The sequence below is a fragment of the Neopelma chrysocephalum genome, unplaced genomic scaffold (genome assembly GCF_003984885.1).
Source record: "Neopelma chrysocephalum unplaced genomic scaffold, ASM398488v2 Primary Assembly neopelma1_121143, whole genome shotgun sequence".
Lineage (NCBI taxonomy): Eukaryota > Metazoa > Chordata > Aves > Passeriformes > Pipridae > Neopelma > Neopelma chrysocephalum.
In genome coordinates this window covers 1-21,551 of record NW_020929669.1, presented here as the reverse complement: position 1 = coordinate 21,551, position 21,551 = coordinate 1, and the positions used below count along the sequence as shown (strand labels likewise).

At 42.6% G+C, this 21,551-nt stretch overlaps 1 protein-coding gene across 1 annotated transcript; it reads right to left on the bottom strand.

Moving 5' to 3' along the window:
- Positions 1-8,244: 8,244 nt before the first annotated feature.
- On the bottom strand, positions 8,245-21,547 carry LOC113962194 (homeobox protein CDX-4-like; the record flags this gene model as incomplete). Its single annotated transcript, XM_027672990.1, is given in 4 exon segments — positions 8,245-8,313; positions 8,315-8,500; positions 11,575-11,720; positions 21,496-21,547. Coding segments are annotated over 4 exon segments (453 nt in total), but the record flags the coding sequence as incomplete, so codon positions are not given.
- Between the last annotated feature and the right edge of the window lie 4 nt (positions 21,548-21,551).

Sequence of the window (21,551 nt, the reverse complement as noted above, 5' to 3'; positions counted from 1 at the left end):
TCCTCTTTTATTATCCACTGTGTTACCAGGTGCTGGTGGTAATGGTTTACCAAGACCTTGCCTGACGTCAGCCCAACTGCTGCCTCATAATTACATTTACATTCAAATGAAGGGCTGCCCGACCCCACCTTTCTGCTGGTTCTGGTGCTTTCTCTTTTAGAGAACTTTTATCTATCCTATTATCCTTCCCTGATATTCAACAGCCATCCCAGTCCTGCAAGATGATGCAACAGTTCCTTGTACTTGTAACTGAAATAGTTAAGTAAATAGACATTTCTCAAAAGAAACTATAGTGGTAACTATCATACCAATGTTTAACATTCAAATGATTCTTGTTGGAAACCTTTATTTTATGATCTACTATCAATCAACCAGTAAATCTGTTACTCTTTTAATTTGTCAGATACTAAAAAAAAAAAAAAAAATCTCATTTTTACTTTTGAAGCAGTACAGTTAATTTGAATAATTGTAAGTCAATAACTTCAAAATGCAGAGCACCTCATAAACAGCTTGTCTTGAATATAACTGTCTCAAAAATTTTCCTGTCATTGTTGACTTTTGTCAGTGGTTTTCCAGCCTGGGAGACTTTAAAGCTCTGACTGTAGGGCACATGTTCTCACTGTCCCCACACAGAGTGATTTAAAGAGATCCCTTCATCTGGTGGCCATTGCAAACTGATAAATTTGAAAAAGCAGACAATAAATCTTCCTAACAAAGATGGTGCCAGAAGTACAAAGAAAATGACTGTAAAGAGTAGTGAAAAAAGTCTTTGATTAGGCCCAGTAATATTGTTGGCTTCTGTTTCAAGACAAGCTTTATCTGCCTGAAAGGAGGCTGGTTCCTTCCTCTGAAGCTGCTGTCTGAGGTCTGCTCTCAGTGGTGGCGGCTTGGCCAGGGGAAAGCAGCAGGGAGAGACATCTGGGTTGTTAATTTGTGGGTCAGAACTGCCTCGATCCCCTCCGGGAAGCCCCTGGCACACGGTGCTCCGTGGGGCAGGGAAAAAGGATTCCCATAGTGGTTTTACATCTCGTTATTAAGAGCTTGGTTTAACGTGGGAGAACTAAAACACACCTTAGGACTCCAGACTCGCCTCTCTGGGTTGTGGAGCTGCGATTTGTGGAGTGAATTGGCTGTATTTTTATTTTGGCTAGGTTTTTTTTGCAATGAGCTATTTGTAAGGGCTATGCTTGCAAAAGAGGTGCAAATTACAATGAGTTGTTTCCCTTTACAAAGGTGTGGGTTTTCATTCAGTATCCTTTGTATTTTGACACTACTCGTATTCACACATCCCTTCTAATTCCAGCACTAAAGGATTCTAAGTGTGTACTTAAAGACAGGAAAGATATTCCTTTTCTGTTTGGGATCGAGGGGTTTTTTTGAGGGAAGACTTTTTTTCTGAGAAGTGTAGCAAAATATTCTTAATGAATTTTGCTGTATTTACAAAATCCTGCATTAATCATTGGGATCCTGAGAATGTTGAGGAAATCATGGGATAGGACATAGAAAAAGTAAGACCTTCTGTAATTAGTGCACCATTATAAAAATAACACTAAAAATAAATCGAAAGAGACTCTTGTTCCCTTCATCTTGAAAGAAAAGGAATTATAACACGATTTTTGAGAGCCCATGGAGCTTTTAATAGTGATGTGCACTAAAAAGAACAAAGAACTCCACTGAGCATCATCCAAATTGAACAAGATGTGTTTCCTGTACTGGGATTGTCCTTGGACTCTTTGGCTGTTTGTGAGCCTTGTGAACAGTTAAATTCCATGTAAGGCCGAATGTGACACAGAGTCTTCAGTCACAGGCAGATCCACAGGAGGGAAGTTTCATCTCCATCGACTGCATCTGAAATCCATTGGATTTCAAACATGGACGTGGTTGCTCAAGGGTTTCAGAGCAGACCCAGTGTTTGACTTCTCCTAAGCCCCCCATTTTCACATTTCAGTGAGTGACATAGCATTTCATAGACTGCACTGCATGTTGGTAACATTTTTAATCCCTGGTGTTCCTCTTCCTTTATGGGATTCCTCTGCACTTACCCCCCACCATTTCAGTATCACTTAATCCTATTTTTTGTATCTCAGAGCTTTATCCTTTATGCTCTGTTCTTCTTTTATCTTTTGTTTATGCTCCTCCTTTCCCTTTCTTGTTTTGCCTGTTTCATTATCTGAATTTTCTTCAGATCTATTTCGATTCTTTCCAGAACATAATTAGATCAAGATACTCGGATGGCAATTTGCTGCACTGATTTGATATCAGCTCACAATAGTAAGCTTTGAATAAAGCATTTTGTTTAAAGAGATTTGCATAGCAGGATAAGATTGCTGGGTAGGACTGCAGATTTTTAACACCAAAGTGAGAATAAGACAACTGAAATGGCAACGTTCAAATGATCTGCACCCTGACTCTTCTGTCTCCTATTCTGTATGACAGAACACTGTGGGGATATTAAAGGAACATTTGCCAGCAGTTCTGAGGTGGTGGCCGGACCCCCAGAAATGTCACCCTTGGGGGGGTGTGTTTGTACCTTTTCTGGGGTGGGTGGTAACGGCAGAACGGGGCAGATCCGTGTGGTGCTGCAGCAGCAGTGCTGTGCTCTTTGGCATTCTCCAGAGAGAGGGATTGCCAGGAGAACTGAACTCCAAGGCTGTTTTTCTTCTCCACCTCTTCAGATGCCAGGTATAATTTATCTCAAGCCAGTGTCCATGGGAGCTGCCTCAGTGGTCATTGGAGGGAAGTTTTGTGTGTGTTAAATCAAATGTACTTGGAGCTCTTTGGGGAAAAGACTTTCTAGTCTTCTAACAAGTGGTTGATGAAATTTCTCAATAATAACACACGTGGGGATAACCATATATAGGTTATAGGAGCATATATATAGGAGTTATAAAGTGTTTGTTTGGACAGGCAAGGGAGACAGTGCTCTATGGTATATGTGCTGTTCTGGAGAGCAGTTCCAACCTGGGTAATAACAACATAATCACCAATGTGCAATTAAGTGTTTTAATGACAGCCATTATAACTGCAATTTCAGCACTACTGGGAGACTAAAACCTGCCTGTACAACAATAACTTACATGAAAGGTGTTTATAACTGTGATAGTTTTTATTAGGAGCCCTTACTCATAAAATCACTCTTCATTTTATGGAGATAAGAAGAAACTAATCTGTCTGTCTTTGAAGCTTGAAAATTATGTGAAATCTCTCAAATTTCTTAGAATAAAAGAGCAGGTGAGCTTGGTGTGCCCCATTCTGGCTCAGGTGATAGGAACAGATGTTTGTTTTCTTGCCTCCAGATGCCCACTCAAATAACACTTCAGGAACACCAGGCTTAGGAATGCTTCTCGCCCATCCCTTTGTAACTGCATGCTTGGAATTTTGAGGGAATGGTTAGTGACCTCTGTGTTGCTGAGAGTTCAGTGCAGTGGTTTGGATGCGTTATTGACCCTGTATTCAGGCTGGGCTTTGCATGCACTCTCATTCCTCCTAAAATTACTGTTCAGCTGTGTGAATCTTGAGGAAAGGTCAGTCACTGCGTGGTTTGCTGTCAGCTGAGGGCAGTTCTGTTGGGAAAATACGTGACAAGTGATGAAGGAAGGCAGATGGTTTTAAAATTTTAGAACAGTTAAAGACACTGCTTTTGCTTTTACTGAAGGTTCTACAAACATAAAGCTTCTGAATTTTTTTATTTGCCTTTTTAATTGGGCTGGTTTAATATCCAACACCATAGTTTAGGTCTCATTTTCAGGATTTGCAAGGCAAGCATGTGCCAAGCCATATCTGGCAGATGCGGCACAGCCCAGAGAGCTGAGTGAGCAAAACTGAGCTGTTTTCACTTGCTGAACTGACCTCCTCTGGGAAAAAGTGAAAAGGGATATATCACTAATGTCAGTTCTGCCCTGTGTGTGTCTCTGATCCCTCCAGTGTATTTGTTTTTCATAAGATAGAGACAGAAGAAATAAATATGCCAGATGTCTGTGAAACCTTCGTCAGTGATTTAAATTTTAATTTCATGCTCTGAAATTTTGGCTCTTAACAAATCCTCTTGAAAAATGATGGAGAGTGACTGGTTGAAAGCTGAGTGTATTTGCCCTTCTATGTACCCCACTATTGATTTTCTAACTGCTGCTAACAATGACTTATCTTTAATTTCTAAAGCGTTAAAATGTGTTTTATTAAAAGTAGTGTCAATGCATTTCATGTATGATCTGCATCAGTATTGCATTTGCCAGGGAGGAATGGGCTGAAGCCAGAGCAGGTTCTGCCAGAAATCAGAGTATGTCTTAGAGCTCCACAGCTGTGGCAGGAGTTCCATGTGAACCCCGGGGGACATCTGGGTGCTCCCTGTGAGCCTCCAGGAGCCCTTTGGGGGGATTTCTTGCATAAGGTTCCATAGATGGTGGTGCCTCCCCTGTGCTCTGCCTGCCATACTCTGGTTTATGGCCCTGCCACACTGCCACTTCTGTCCCACAGATTGAACTCTTCTCACTCCCAGACGAGAGATTGTTGGCTGTGGAAGGTCTGTCCTGCCTTACAGTGCCTGTGTCTATTGTGGCTTAGGAACCAAGAGCAGCCAGGGTGTATCCTAATTAACCCCCTCTATTTACTGGGATACAGCTCAGGTTTTTTTAGAAAATGGAAAAGAATTGTGCTCTTTGAGTATGAAAACAGCTGGCAAACATTAATCATAAAACCCATGCCTATTCCTTTACGTGGTGAGTTCTGCACAATCATGTGTCCAGGCAGTAACATCCAGTGCCACCTGCAATGGGCCTGCGTGGATCACTGGCACGGATGTGCCATCCCAGCGCATGTGCTGGCTGGAAAGGCTTGGCTGGGAGTAAGCCTGGAGGGCACCAGCAAACCCAGTAAGGGTGTTAAAGTTGGAGTCTGCTTTTTAATTTCCATGGTAACATCCCGAATTAATGTATTCTGGAATCTGCTTCTGGGATAGCAGGTGGCACAGCTGTGGTGCTCTCTCCTCTGTCCCTCAATGACTGCATCACCCCTAAGCAATCACTGAAGGGTTTGGGGTTAGAAACAGCATTTTGAATTGTGTATCCTGCTTCCTTGCATGAAGGTTTTGTAGAAGGTGCTGTTTGCTCTGCTGCTCGTGGTGTTTTTATACCATATGGATCCCAATTCTCACTGGAAAATGGGGTGTAAAGGTCAGCAAATTCCTCGGAAAACTGGATATTCCTTAATTGTTCTTTTAATTGCAGTTAGGATTAAGGGCTTAGATATTCCTGTGATGTAGTCTAAGGTATGCTTTTCTTCTTCAAGGCACTTTGCTAACAACCAATCCATCTTCACAACACTCTGCTTTGGTGTCCCTAGTTTTTAGATGTGATACAAGTGTTAAGTTTTATGATACACCCAAAGTATTATCCTGAGGATTGGTCCCAGTATTTTATGACTCACAGCGCTGCACCAAAATCATTTCAGTTGATTTGTCTCCAGTTTTATGTCTCTCTTGTTTTTAATTATACACAATACATCATCTAAGCAACAGCACTGCACAAGCTTCAGAGAGAAAAATAACTTTCTTTGGGTTTTGGTGGGCTGCTGTTTAAAGGATTAAAGCACATTGGAAATAGTTAGATGGATTGCTGGTAAATTTTACACAAAAAAATCCAACTATTTAAAACGGCCACTGGCATAACTAGAAGGTTAATAATCTCTAAGGTATTGCCCTGGTTTATAGATACTGCTTTTGGAGCAATAAATTGTAACCTTTGAACATGTGCTTCTGCAAATAAAATCCAGCCTTATTTTGTGTACTTAACAACTTCTGATTGGGAACACATAGCAACCTATAGCAAGCATGCTTTCAGCAAACTGGAGCAGAAATGAGGCAGATCTTCAAAGTGCTCACTTATCTTCCTCAATAACTCTTCTACATGTAAACAAGATAAACCAGGTCGTTTTGCCAGATCCCCCTCTCTTTGAATGATGTTCAAATAATTTTAAAGAGAAAGAAGTTGTGTTCAGACATATTTCTTCAAGTTTTTCCTTGAAGTACTTTTTTTTCTTTTTCCTTTTAGAAATATTATTGTAAAATTAAGCTGTGTCATGGAAATGTGATTAAAATAGGGAGCTCTGCACTTAATTCTGCAGAACCCTGGGGCCAGGCTGCTTTTAGAAGTTCTGCTAGAACTAGGACCTAAATTATTGTGTATCAGTACAAAAGACCAAGTTTCCCTCTGTATTCTTACCTTTTGAAAGTCTGAATCTGGAAATCTCGATTGTTTTTTCTCTAGTCAGTCAGCATAATTCTGGTTAATTGGCCAGTGTGAGGTTGGTTCTCTTGTGGAACCTCTTGCAGTCTGTTAAGTTAAATCTGTGTGTGAAGCAAAGGTAACACCTCTGGCATTTCCCTCTGCAGACAGACTGGCTGTTCTCTGTGTTTCCAGTGGATTCCTCTTTTGGATACATCTGATGGAGACCTCTCTGGGGAGGGCAGTGGTTGGCTTTGGATACAGATGAGAAATGGCTTTTGTTCCCACGTGTGTTTGCCGTGCTCCTCTTTTCAGACCATGTGGAAACCAGTGGAGTCTTTCTGTTGCTGAACTTTGAATTGCAGGTTCCTGCTCTGCCCTGTTTCCTGTGCAAAGCTCCAGACTGTTCCCACCATTGTGACAGGAATGAGTGGGAATGTTACCATGGCCCCCATGGCTCCAGTTGAAGTTGAATTCTACTTTTATTTAGCACTGTCCTTATCAGAAAATGATAAATAAAATTAAGAACTGGTGAAAACTGGCAGCTCCCTGAACCATCCTGGTCTTACCACGCTCCTCTAATTTTTGGAAGCTTTCTTACCATCACCCTCCTTTTAAATTTGGTATTCCGAGTCAGTAACAGGTTAATCATGAAAAACTTCATGTTCACTTTCTACAGTAGCTAATACCACACTGGAAAATGGTTATGAAAAAAGTAATTTATTTTAATGTTCTTTATATACAAAGTAATTTCACATTACCAACATTTTGATGCTCTAATAGTACTATTTATTATAATTAAGGAAAAAAGAGAAAAAGAATGTAGTGCCTAAATGACTTAATGCTCCTAAGTCTTGTTTGCAACAGTGACAGAGATATTTCAGAGGACACCTTGATGGAAATTAGTGAAGAAAGGCATCCTGAATTTCTAAACTGCTTTTGACAATGAAGGTATAAATTCCCAAATTTTCCTTTTGCAGACAGAAGTTATGCACATGCAATTGGCAGTCATGTTAGGAGGTATCTGGATTATTCTTAAGTACTGATTACCTACCAAATTCTGCTCAGTATGGGAAAGATCAGCACTTCAGGAATTGAGACCCTCTTAAAAAATGCTGAAAGCTTACATCTAAGTGAAATATTTTGTTTGTTTTTTCTTCCAATAATTTGGCTTCTCAGATTTTTTTAGTGCCACAATAGCTCATAAAACTGGAACAAATTTAAAATTGGTTGAATGCAATTATTGCATCTCTGTCCATGGGCTCTGTTGTCTCATGAAATGCAGTCACTTTTCAAAATACCTACACTTTTTTTAAGGATTACTGCCCCCTTTGCTCTTTCTTTTAGGATCCAAAATGAGTCTGACATGAATTTTCTTTGACCAAAAATGAACTCGGGCCAAGATTCACAATTCCAGAATGCTTTCAAAACATTACCAGCGAGAATGAAGAGTGTGTGTTTGTACCAGTGTGTAGAGCATTGGAAATCATACCTGTCAAAACCAAAACATTCCAAAAAGCTCATCCCTGACCTTTGCCCTTAACATGGAGTGAGTGCAACCACCAGGATCCAGGCTTTCCATCAAGTGGGTTGAAACACATGAGCCAGGTTTTCATTTGTCAAGATCCGTGTGTAAAGTCCATGCAGGGAGCTCAGCACTCAGAGCCTGTGGGGCTCAGAGCAGCAGGAATGTTCTCCCGGGGGCCAGGGGCAGTCCCTGGGGCGCAGCTGCCCCAGCCCTGGGGGGTTCCTGGGGCAGGCTTGCACTGCACAGTCTGCACTGCACTGTCCCAGGGGGCTGTGTCTGCTCCCAGCTCTCCTGGTGCCTCCCTGGCTGGAGGACTCCTTGCCTTGTGGCACCACATCCTCCTCAGAGGCTCCTGGCACAGTTGCACTGCCCTTGGGAAGCTGTGCTGTCCTGCAGACCCGGCTCTCGAGTTACTGTCCCTGAGGCCTGTGTCGTGGGGCTCCCGCCCCGCTGCCCCGTCCCTGCGGCAGTGCTCCGGTGCTCCTGCTGGCAGGAGCCTCACTGCGAGGCCACGACCTGCTGCAGCCCCCCGGGGTGCTGCAACCCCCCCATGGGGAGCGGGGGGGGGCGGGGGGGGCGCTGGGAACAGGGAACTGGGCATCTCGGAGTGAGTCTGTGGGTCAGGGACGGGCATGGGGCTCACGGAGCCAGAGTCACTCTGCAGGGAGCCCATGCTGCTGCCCTCGAAGTGAGTCATTTTCTTCTTCATTAACTTTCTTTCCTTGGCTCTGCGGTTCTGGAACCAGATTTTCACCTGTAAAGGGGCAGAGGAAAGCTGTTTTCAGTTGCTGATAAAGTGCATTTACTCACAGAATCACAGGGAACATCAGTGCCATGAGCACCAGTGAGAAAGGCAGTGGCACAGTGAGACAACAGGGCTGTGTGCTTGTTTTTCACATTGGTAATCTTTCCTGGCTGGTAATGAAATATTTCGTAATAGCTTGATAAAAAGTATTTTTCAGTTTTAGTTTAGAGGTATTTCTTTATGGAATGACCTTTGATTAATTTGATTTTATTTTTTTAAACAAAATCTAACAGAACAGAATCTCATGGGTCACAGTGATGGTCAAAAGGATCCAAGAGTATCATTGCATTGAAAACTATATGTCCTAGTCAGGGCAAGTCAAAATCTGTTCCTGGCCTATAAACTGAGGCACAAAAGCTTTCCTGTTTGGATGCTGCACAGGAATTGGTGATCTCCAGTGTGTGAGCCAGTGCAAATGCAGTTCTGAGTAGAGTTTCACCAGTGCACTACCCTTGGGACTCCATGGTAATTCAAAGTGTTGTATAAGCAGTGCCTTGATAGCTGAACGCCTTTTATTGCATTCACAGATGGAGCCAGAATGTGCTACTGCTTTACACCACATCCCAGGGACACAGTTATCCTTGGGAAGAAAGGAAGGACCCATTGAAGAGTACATGGATTTTGGTTGGTGTGGAACAAGTGAGGAATGAGATGAAGTTGATGAGCCAACTGAAAATACATCAGAACTTGCTGAGGTTTGAAAGGGTGAATGTGAATCCCCAGTGTTGGATTTGAGGCAGTAAAAGCCAGCTGTTTATCCTTGGAAGTGGCTCTGTATCAGATCTAGTCAGTGTAATAAGCTACGTCATTCAGGTATGTTGTGTTTTCTTGTTGGTGTTTAAATGGCAAAGGAAACACTTTTCTCATTTTTCTTTTTCTTTGGGTTTACTATAACCTCAAGAAAAATCAATGGTTTGCTGAGAAATACTGATCTGTTTAGATCTTCACTAGAATCTGGAAAGGGAAAGACAATGATGATCAGAAAGGAGGTAAAACTGTAAGAGGTGATAACATCTGTGGCTGCCAGGTTGTGTTTTAAAACAAAACCACTGGTGAAGTCCACAAAACCTTTTAAGGAGTCTCTATGACAGCCTTGGTGCCTTGAGGCATTATTATGGTTTTACAGTTGAAGAATTCAATTACATGGAAAGCTTGTGTAAATCTGAACTAGGTCTCTAAAGTCCTAGGCTGTCATCTGAGATGTTTGGCAGTTCATTTTGTTGTCTTAGTTCTGGAATATCATTTCAGTGCCAAACTGTTCCACTGAAGCAGTCTCAAGTGCTCTCAGATCTCTTTCATTCTCATTGTGCCAAAATAATTCAGTTTCCCATACATTTGCCAAAATGTATGAAAAGATGGGACAGTCTAAAAACTAAACCAGCATTTATGAATTCCCCTCTGGCTTCAATGTTCTTATCTGCCTGTGAATTTAGGGGTTTGTTCTGGTTTGTTGTTAAACTAGGGAAGCAGATCTGTGGCAGATCCAGAGAGAATTTTAGTGGACACCAGAGGGTCATACCAAATAAGTACAAGTAAGTTCAGATCTGTAATGGCAGATTAAAAACCAGCATGTCCAGTTGCATCAGTCTGACTTGTTCTTCACCTGCTTCTTTTCAGTATTCTTTTTTTTCCATGTCTCTCTTCCTCTGAAGTCTCATTTTCTCTCTTCTTTCTTGCCCTCATCATCTCCTTTATTTCTGTATCCTTCCTATATTAACAATGTTTTATTTTGTTTTTTTTTTCTTAATTGGATATTGCATCTTTCCTTCCTTGTTTAAATGATTGTTCTTTGTCCTTCTGTGTTGAGTTATTCCTTCCAGTGTCCTGGATGGGAGTTTGGCATAGGCAGGAAAAAAGGTTTTCCAGAAAATCCTTTCAGGTTTTAAGTGGAGGTTGGGATGGGACAGTGTTCAGTCATGTTCAACCCATGGGCTTGTTTAATTTGTACTGAAGGGTAGTGGGGAGAATCTATCACATGCTTTTTTTTAATCTTACCAGAGATGCAGGTTTTATGCATTGGAATTAATTTTGTGACATACTGCTGATGAAGAAGAGCAAATATGGCAAAAACTGTTGCCATATTTGGAAACATTTGAGGAAACACTCTAATACATGACAAAGAAACACATCACATGGTTTTGTTTCACCTCTTCAAATATACCAACAAAAGGGTTTATCAGGAATTACCACTAGGAAGTTTCAAGTAAATGTGATTGGCTGAAGCAAGGCCATAACTTTTGAAGTCAGCATAATGAAGTCAAGTTATTAATGTTTTGACAGCCAGCAAAAAGACACACAGTGTATTTTTTATACCCAGCTGAAATAATTGCAATTTTCAATAATTAAATACTTGCATTCAACAGCAGATTGAGAAATATTTCCTTCTCCATTTCTGTGAGCTCTTCCAGGATGTGCTGGGTGAGACAGGTTCGAGTTGGATGGACAGTGCTACAGGTGGGTGGATTTTGGACTGTCCCTGCTCAGCAGAGCCCATAAAACAATGGTGAGTCACAGGATTGTGCTTTAAGTTATCTTCTGGGAACAGAAGTGGGATTTGGAGAGGGTGGTAGAAAATAGGGGCAGGAGAAAGGAGTAGCAAGTATGTAGGAATTATTTAACAAAAGGTTAACAGCTGAAAACACAAACACCTTCAAGTGTCCTGAACATACCTGAGCTCATCACTCCCATTCTCCACTCAGACTGACCTGGTTATGGAATTCCCACTGGCTTCAGCAGAACCAGGACTTCTGCTTTAGAAATGTCAGCAGAAATTTCTCCCTGTTCCCACTGCTCAGAGGGAAATCCAGGCAGGATTTGTTGGTATTCCTTAGCTCCTGTTCCTCAGAGCAGGACTGTGTGTGCAGGTGGTGGTTGTGTTCGCTGCAGAGGGAACCCAGTCCCCCTGTTTGGTTATGGGAGGCACTGGCAGTTGTGTGTTCCTCACCAGTACCATTATCTCCTCTGCAGCAGTAATAAATTCAAAGGGAATCCTGGGTGGGGGATCCATGGGATCCATACTCTACCTGTCTCTCAGAAAGCCTTAGGTTTGCAGCCAGTTCAGACTTCCTCCTGATTGTGATGTATCTGTTGTAATGAAACTCCTTCTCTAGCTCTAATCTCTGATGGTCTGTGTAAACCACTCGGTACTTTTCTCTTGTTCTTGTTTTACCTGTTTTGAAAGAAGAACACATTGTTTCAAGCTAAAATATTTTAACTTAAGTTACACAAAATATCTAGCCTTACATTTGCAAATATCAGTGGGTGTTTTAGGCCTGATTTCTATGCACTTACCCAGTGTGAATCCCTTGTCTTGATCTTGATTTTCAACACAAGAGGTTCATACCATCAGATATTAGGTTTCCTCCTTAGTAAATGGATGATAAACTGCTTCTCATGCTCTTTATCACCCCTGTGTTATCATTTGGGAAAGGGAAGGTGTTCTGGCTGAGAAGAAAGAACCAGGAAAGCTGGGTTCTGTTCCCAGCTCTGATCCGAGCTTCCTGCCCGGGGGCGAACTGCCTTTATTTCTCTGTCCTGGAGCCCAAAGACTGCTACCTGCTGCAGTGACTGGGAAGAACATTTTACTGCACAGAAAATACTGAGAGCTTCCAAAGTCCCTCACTTGTTGTTGCTAGAAAAATTCTTACAACACTGTGATTGTTCCTGCAGTTTGGAGGCTGTGTTTTCTCTTAGGGTCTGGCACCGTCTGTCCACAACCTGATAATAGCACACGGAATAGTAACATAGATCTTTTAGATGACAGTTAATAAAAAAGAGAAAAGGAAAGCAATAATCCTTCACAATGGGCAGAGGAGTGCAGCATCTGCTCTTTTGCAGGCAGCACTGCTGCCTCTGCTCAGCCCTGGGTGCAGCTGAGTGGAGCAGCTGGGGCTCAGCAGTGGCCAGGCCATTAAAAGGCAATGGAAATGACAGCAGGGAACACAGATGCAAGGCCCTGCAAGTTTATGGATTCCATAGAGGGGAATTTCGGAGGACAGGATGTGTGGCTGCAGTGGAAGAGAACTGAGAATGGGAGAGGCTGCTGGTGCTTCCTTTCTCACCCCCCTTTCCCCTGTGGTTAACACTCACATCAGGCAGTCCATGGACTGGAGATCAGCACCTGCTCAAAGCCAAGGCCTGAGCCCTGGCCTGAGGTCATCCACATGTTTGACAGATTGGATCATGTTGTGTTGGGAGCAGTGTTACCATCTCTGCTAAGCACAGCCTGACCAGTGTTTGGTGCTTGCTTGTCTGTCTGTCTCTATATGGGCGTTCCTCTACATGGATGGATTTAGGCTGTCCATTGTCTGGGACAGGGAATGCACTTCCACTTGGTGTTTTTTTGCCATGTGTGCCACTGTGGTGCTGTGGGTTGTGAATTGTGTCCCCAGTGGTCACTGCAGTAGGTCCAGGTTCTCTCAGACGATGCACAGAACTGGAGGTGTCCTGTGCCTTCTGCCTGTACCCACCTGCTGTTGCTGCAGGCCTGGGGTGGCTTCACACAGCAGCTCCTGTTTGCTTACAGAACTTCTTCTGAAGAGAATATGTGGATACCTAACTCCTCAAAAAGAGATTCCACAAACTCCTATTAATTGCTCTAAGAGTAGTTATTTTTGAATGGAATGAAATAAATTCTGAGGCACTGAGTTGGTAAAGTGTCAGTCTCTGAGTAGACCCCAAAGGAACATGGCCCACAGCACCCAGCAGGAGAGAAGAGCTGGAGGGTCATCTATCAGTGGTGCTAAAGGCCTCCTTCTTCCCTAGGCCCTCCTTCCCATCCCCCTTGCATTTGAAGTTTAAGTGGCACCCAAAGTTCAGAATTCAGGGTACAGAACTACAGCAGAGTCTTGGAGTGCTTTATCCCCTAATTCCTGATTTGGGTTTAAGTTTTTTCCCATCTGTGGAGGGAGATGTGATGTCTCATTGGTTTTAAGGGCTGAACATGTTTAAAATCAGCATTACCTTCCACTTGCTGTGCTCTCTGTGTGGTCATGGTTGAGAGCCACATCACTTCTGTTTCTTATAGCATTTGACAGTCAGTACTTTCCTACTTGTAGGGATTTTTGGCTCCCCAGCCTACTGCTTGCATTGGAAGGGTCTTCATGCTCTGCTCCTCTTTGTAGTGTTTGGAGAGATCCTAGATGCAGAGTTGTTGAGCACAGGAAGCCCTGGGCAGTGCCATGCTGTAAATAAACACTGTTCCACCTTGGTTGGGGATGGTTCTGGTTCCCCTAAGGACAGGGTTTCTCCAGGACTCTCCCCAGGCTTGTAGAACATCCGATTTCAGCTCCCACGCTCTGCCCTGGGAGAGCAGCATTCATTAATAGTGCCTTTACAACGCTCTGGGCACTGCCCAACTCTGCTGAGGGCCCTCAGCCTCAGTACTTGGAGTATTTCAGTGGGGGAAAGAGGGTGTTTGTTCCTAACGCTGGGGGCTCTGCCGAATCCATGCAGCCAAACCACTTGGAGTCAATCTGTTGCCTCCCCTGTGAAGATTCTGCTGGGCTGGGGACAACACAAGGGACATTCTCATTTCAGCAGCATTTCTGTCAGTGCAAAGCTGCAGTGAAAGCAGGATTAGCCCAATTCCCTTTACACCGATAATCAACTGAAAAGTGCTGTTAATTTTACAACATTAGGGTAAGAATTTTAGAGTCTCTAAGGAGCAGCAGTTACTCAGTTCAGTCCACATAAATCCCAGGACATTTGTTTTCGTTCACTCCAAGTGTAAATTGTTTGTTTAACATATGGTCACCTGTGGTGCTTTTATGCCTCACTTAATATTTTTTAACTTTTGATCTCTCTAGCTGCTGGCTTGGTTCGGGGATTTTTTTCCCTCTCCAAATGAGAATTTGGGGTCATTCTATGGGACAAAATGTTTAACATGTTTCCTTAGTGTCCTTTGTGTTGTTAACGTGGAGTACACAAAAGAGCAACAAGGTGATCTTATCTTGACCTCTATTCTCATTCAGAAGCCACAGACAAATATCAAATGTTCTTCTATTGCCAAAACAAGGTGGTAAACGTCAAGATAAACCTTCCTGTTTCTGGTTTTAAGTGCTTAAATCCTTATTATCTGAGTAGGAGGGGGTTGTGGGGTTGTTTTATTTGTTTTTAAACTGAAGAAGAAATTAAATGTACAAGGAAAACAGAACTTTCTCCTGTAAAATCTTTTATTTTTGTATTAGTAGCTCTCAGGGCTTTTTTTTAGTGGAAATGATAATATCTGGTTTCTTTTTGAAGGAAGTTTGGGATCTTTGATATCTAATTTCTTTCTTTAAAGTAAGTTAAGAAAATAAAAAGTAGAAAAGCAAAAGGAAGGAAATTCTGAGAAATGTTCTGAGAAAAATGCTCTGATTTGTCACAAAATCTTATCTTTATTAATTTGATTTTTTGTTTGTTTGTTTGTTTGTTCAGTGTAATACTCTCTGTGAGAGACAACAGGCAGTGGGAGCTGAGATCTGCCAGGGTCTCCTGAGAAGACACTTTCAGTTTTGGCAGAGCCCTGTTTTAGTCTGTTGGGCCTTTACTCCCGCTGAGGGCAGAGTCTCCCTGATGCCTTTGTTGGATGCTGGGCTGGAATTAGTCTGCACATGGCCTTTCCTTTTGAAGGCAAAGTACACTGTTATTTGCCAAAGTTAACAAACAGCAGCATCAGAACCTATCCCTGAACAGTTAGAGACTTTAGCCTCTGCATTCTGTCTGTTGGATGGAATGGATCCACTCCACTGCCTGCTGAGCCAAAGCCTGCAGCCCTTCTACTGGGTTTATTTAGTGATGCCTTTTATTTCAAGGGGAAGTATGAACTGAGTAAAACTTGAGGGAGAACTAATGGATTCACCCCAGAGACAGCAGAAGGATGTTCTTCACTTCTCAGACTTCTTTAGGAGGTAATGGCAGAGTTTAATGATGAAATGATAAAAGTTACTGTACTGATCCAATTCTTTAGTCAAATCCTGCACATTTTACTCCCTTGGATGGGTGAAACTGCAAACATTTAGATTTGTAGGATCTTTTGTCGGTGCCAGGTTAAAATCATAATCAGCAATATGGTGTCAGTTCCATTGGAAACACATTCTGCCAGGGACAATTATCCTGGGGAATTGCAAGGTGGTTGCAGAGGTTAATAGTGGTTGGGTGGAAGAGAAATGAAACAAAAGAGCTTTGAAGCAACTACCTCTGCAGTCTGCCTGCCTTTGTCCTGGGGAAATGGATTTCCTGGCTTTAATGAGCTGGTTAAGGAGAGTGAGTTTTGTCCAAAACCTCTGACTACTGAGAAGTGCCTTTGGACCAGCAAAAAATAAGACATTTCAGACTCAGAAAGCTTTTAGTAAGATACAGTTTAACAATCCTGTTCTATCACATCCACCATAGCAATTTTTGTGACTGGCCAAGTTTTGAGTTGGGGGAAGGGAACAACTTTCCCATTGGTCATAAAATTCACAGAGCATTTCTTCTGAAGACAATAAAGCTGGGAGAAGGCCTCTTTATTTGCTGTGAAAATCATCACCCTTTCCGGCAATATAACTCCTGAAGAAAGGAGGGAGAAGGAAGAGACAAGGCTGCATATCAAAGCAAAGTGAAGTGTTAAAAGGGTCTGCTGCCTCAATATGACAGATCGGCCTCAAAACCTCAGACAATGTAGGCCAGGAAAGGAAAAAAAAACCCACCATCGGACCTCACAACTAGTTTACAAAGCAAAATAAATTAGCATTAGAACCAGCCCTGGCTCCTCTTTCAGAGCCTCCTCTCTTAACTTTTCAGGAATATTCTTCATCTACTGAAATCAGCATTGTTCATAAAGTCCAGGAGCTGCCTGAGGATGTCACAGTACAGAATAGTGTGGGATTGCTGTGGGATTACAGCCTGGCTTCCAGGGTTTTGTTTCAGGGGAAGGAATGTCTGTACTTGGTGACTGGAATTACCTTAAATCAGCTGGAAATGGGGAACAGCTTTCTGGCCTGAGGATGGGCTCAGTTCAAACCTGCACCTCTCTGTTAGCTTAGTGTTAAGAAACTAATGTTAATTTTTGAGCTTATAAAGATATGGACTGTCAGAGATCAGGACCCAGAGATTTGTTTGGGACTATCTCTAACTCTCTATGTACTTTAAAAGTGTAGGAAAAGTAAAGGGCAGATTCTCCCCAGTGTAATTTCACTGCCTCAGTTGAAGTTGTGAAGCAAAAATAATTTAAAGTAAGTTTTGAAGACAGATATTGTGTTGCACATGATGTTCTTAAAGTTAAATTAATAAAACCCCCAAAACTACATTGCCATTGTATTAGAAAATGTTCCATGGATCCAGTCCTGTGTAATGTGAGTATAATATTCCTGCCAGAAATCTTGGTGTGCTGAGGAGGTGTCCTGGCCCCAGGCATTACTGCAAAGTTAACTGCAGAAAGAAACATGGTGAAATTCTGTGTTTGCATTTTCTGCTGTGTCCTGTTCCTTGTTCTTGCCATACATGTTCAGGTTATTCATGCTGAAAAGAACAGAGCAGGATCATAGGATTCAACGGACTTAGAGTTCCCCTCCTGTTTTCAATTTTGAACATGTTCTGCTATTCTGAAATAAAGCTCATTGGCCAAATTCTGTCCTTGCCCTTGCTAGTGTGAACTTTTCTAATACTCTTCACCCTACAGAAGTGAGTCCAAAGCAGAGCTGTTTTTATCCCCTTTAAGCAGTGCTGGGACAGGCTGCCCTGTGTGGATCCTGTTTGCAGACAGACACAATCTGCAGAAAAAGGAGGTGCATTTCTGAGGGGCAAATCAGGGGAAATCCACTGCCAGTGACTCTACAGACTAAAAGGCAAGTGAGTAACTGAATTTTCTTTCCAAGTGTTCTGTGTGCTTTAGGCCTTCAGCATTTTCACAGGATCACACAATCTGCTGAGTTGGAAGGGACCCAAAAGGATCATGGAGTTCATTTTGCAGGAATGGCTTCTGAAGAGGCTTGTTCCTTTTCCTTAGATTTGAGGGGATAGAACTTCTTCATTCAGAGACTAAATGCACATTTACAGTGCATTTGGTCCTGATGCTCTCAGCACCCTCAGCAGCAGCAGAAGAATTGCCCTTATGTCTTCAGAGTAAACTTTTATTGAAGAAGAATGATAGGAGGAGAGCTGTCATCTACAGGAGAAGGCTCTGCTCATAATTATTCACCTGCTTCAAAACTTGTCCCTCCCTGTTTTGTGGTAACATTAGTGCAGATCTTAAGAGGTACTTTCAGCTTCAGAGCAAACTCCTTGGCTGGCACTGCCTGGGAGTTCCCTGCTCACACTCGGTGCTTTGGGCACACTTTGACCGCAGGTGTGTGTTGGGATCTCACACAGCCAGAAAGCCAACTCTGCTCCTGTGGGAGCCACGACACACCTCTGTAAAAATATTGGAATCAACAGGAGGAGATTTGTAACTTGTTCTTGAGGTGGTTTTATTCTACTTTCTGCCAAAGAATTTGCTGTATTATGTCATGTGTGTGTGGAATTACCACCTCAGATGTATAGCTATGCCCTTGTTCTGTTCTCGGTTACAGTTGCTCCTTGGCTGTGCTGCCCTCTCCAAGCAGGGGTTGAGGACAGTGAGCAGGAGCAGTGTAAGGGTTAGAGAAGGGTCTTTTCTATCAGTGTTCATGATTGAAAAATACTAATTAGTCAGTGTTTATTAGTCAGTGTTTCCTCCTTCAGGAGTCCTGAGTACACATTTGCTCTTTCCTGTGTCCTGGACACCCTCCCAGTGCAGTGATAGGACATTGAACCCTGTGTGCACTGAATTTAGGAGCAAGTCCCAGTCCTTCCAGCTCCAAAGCTGCAGGGACAGGCACTTAGACATCCTTCAGCCAGAGAGAGAATGATGCATGAAAGCCTCGGTAGGTCTTTTCTGCAGGAAATGCATTTCAGTAACACTAAACAGGGTGATGGTCTCACATTAAATACTGAGATCTTCCAGAGGTTTCATGTAGCAAAGCCTGATAAGCTTCACTTAACACCAGCTGAAGACATGGTGTCTTCATTTTACATTGGATGTTGTTTTTAAAGTTACTGAGTAAGACTTGAAATCATTTCTCCCTTTGTTGCAGGTTAGCTGTGTAGATACCAGGGTATCAAAGGGCCTGTAGGACATGAGGCATTGGTGGAAATTGGAATGAAGTATTTTGTTTGTCATCTCTCTGGACACGAGGCCACAAAGCACCAGGAAGAGAAGCTGACTATGGAATTTCTGGAGCTGGAAATGTCACAGACTCAGGACCTTGTTTCTGTAGCTGCCATGAGTCACACTGCTCAAAGTAAGTTACCTTTGGAATGAATCTCTCCCGGTCTTAAAGGGATAAGATTATAGGAACACTTCTTGACCACTTCCAGGAATATCTTGCAAAAATCACTTGCCTTAATAGTTATTGTTTCCACAGTGCAATAATATTGATAAGTGGTGTAATGAATAAATAATAAAATTAACCTGTCTAGATAATTTCTGTTCTGATCACCTCAGGTAAGTCTGAGACTGTTTTCTCATCTTTAGGAACAGTGGTTCCTATCTATTGCACAGGGAATAAGGAAAGCCAATAAATAAGAGCTATGATTCCTTGACTCCTGCCTACACTTGCTCTACTGAAATTCCTAAAGTTTTGCAAAGAGACAGAAGGATAATGCTCAGTGGACACATACAGCTTTAAGGATGGGAAAAGCAATGGATTCCATCCAAGAAGACCCAGCAAGCAACACTGGTCCTTGCAGTTGGCCTGGTCACACACCTGAGGTCACCTGCAACACCTGCGTGCACAGAACCAAACTCAGAGTGTGACATTCTACAGCTGGCATTGCTGGAAGGGAAAATATTTAAAAATTACTTTATTTTTTGGAAAACTGAAGAACAATGGTGCCCTTGGTTTTAAACAGAGGAAAAGGAGTGAAAGTACAGAAAGGAACCAATTCCAGTGAAAGAGATTTATTGGCACAGAGCCTTCTTGGCCTAGCAGAGAAAAATATATATAAGAGGGAAAGAAACAGCAATTAGAATTCCCAGTCTGGAGTTCTCCCTAAAGCAGGACCTAATAGCTATCAAATGAATGGCCAGGCCCTCACCAGCTTCAGAGGGCCTCACATGGCCCATGGGCATTTGGGATGCTGATTCCTCCTGCCATGAAGATACTCATGTCAGACCGTTCCAGGATGGAGACACTCCCAGCTCCTCCTGGGAATGCTCTGACCCTTGCAGACTTGAAATTTGAAAAGTTAGAAAGTTCTACATGTGCTACTTAGGCAGGCAGTTGGAAGGGGGTATTGTCTGTAACACATACACATAAAATATCAATCTATCTCACTAAGTCCCTGCTATCAAAGGGACACAGAGACAGAACAAATCAGGTCTTGCTCTCAAAGGCTGAAGCTGGAATCCACAGGAGCATAGGGCAGGTAAGGAAAGAAGAGATGAGCAGTGGATTATTGAAGCAAAGGTTCTGCTGTCTGTAAATCAGACAGTTAATGAGCAATTTCACTGCCCTTGGAAGGACTAGCCAAAAGCAGGATGTGAGTTTTTACAGAACAGGCCCTCTTTTGTTTTGTCTTGTATTCAGTGAAGAAAAAATATGATTTAAAATCACTTGCTTTTTTTTTTCCCCAAAAATTCTTATTTTCCTGAGGTAACAACCTATTCTGATTGGCCTAGTGACATCTGTGGACTCTCTGTGAACTGAAGTTGTGTTCAGCAGGAGTGGGGATGGCTCTGTCCATACATATAAATTAGAGGCATTATTTTAATATAGACTATTTTTCTAGACAGTTGCATTCTTTTCTCTAACTTATGGTTTCAGCAATGGCTTTTCCACCAGAGATTGATTCAGTACTTGCTTTGCAGACTATTATTTACAGGCATGTGTGGAGCAGAGCTGGGGCTGGAGGGAGGGCTGAAAGGGAAGGGACCTTCCAGGGATGGAACACTGGAATACTGAGAGCATGTCTGGAGGGGAGGAACTGAGCATCCTTAATTTCTGCTGATCTCAGTGCATGGCAGAGCTGCTCAGCACCTTGGAGGATCAAATACTTTAATACAGCAGACTGTGCCTCTGTGTTTTTCAGGCAGTTTCCCCTCTTTTTCTTATCCTTCTCCCCTTTCCTGTTTCATAATTTTTTCATATAAGACAAGGTACAGGGGTTTTTTTTACAGATGCTCAGTATTTATCTTTTGTTGTCTTGTTCCTCCTCCCAGTCAAACAGGACCTTTCCCTCATGTCCATGGCTAATTTTTCCTGGTTAAATACAATTGAAGGATTGTACTCATTGACTGTTACACATAGAGACTGATCTGTGGCTGCATTAACTGACTGTGTTCCCATGGATCTTTGTATTCCTGCACATTCTGAGAGCTGCTACTCCAAAGTGAACCCAACTTTTCCTTATCATCCCTGTTTTTAAAGCATGGGCTCATTGTTTGATCTGGCAGATTTCATTTCAGCGCTCTGAGGTTCAGAGAGGCTGTTTCTAATACAAAGCCTTATTGCCACCCCCCTGCTGTACATGTTTCACTTGAACTTTTCATAAGTACTGCAAAACTTGAGGGAAGTAAGCAAAGCACAGGTGGTGCTGAAGTCCAATACTTCGATCATGATCCGTTTCTGCAGACATGCTGCTTCATTCCCATCTACAGGAGGAATCTATTCCCACCTATAATCTCCTATTAAAAGCAATTATTTGATATCACAAACTTTTTAAACACATTTGAAGTGAGAAGTGAAAGGCCATTGCTTTTCATTTCCCACAGCATTAGAGGTCAAGGAAGAAACGTAAGAATCAGTCAAGTGATTGAGTGATCGACCCAATATTTAGCACGAGGATCCCTCAGAGCAATAAGGACCTTTGTTCATCTGTGTGGCTCCCTCTGAAAGGGGAACCTGGCAAACCCCCCAGCAAGTGAGACCTTTCCTCAGCATCACCCCCAGTGCCCTCGTTCGTACCTGTGGACGTGGCTTGCACGGTTTTCCTCATCCACTCGTAGGAGCTGTGCCTGTGG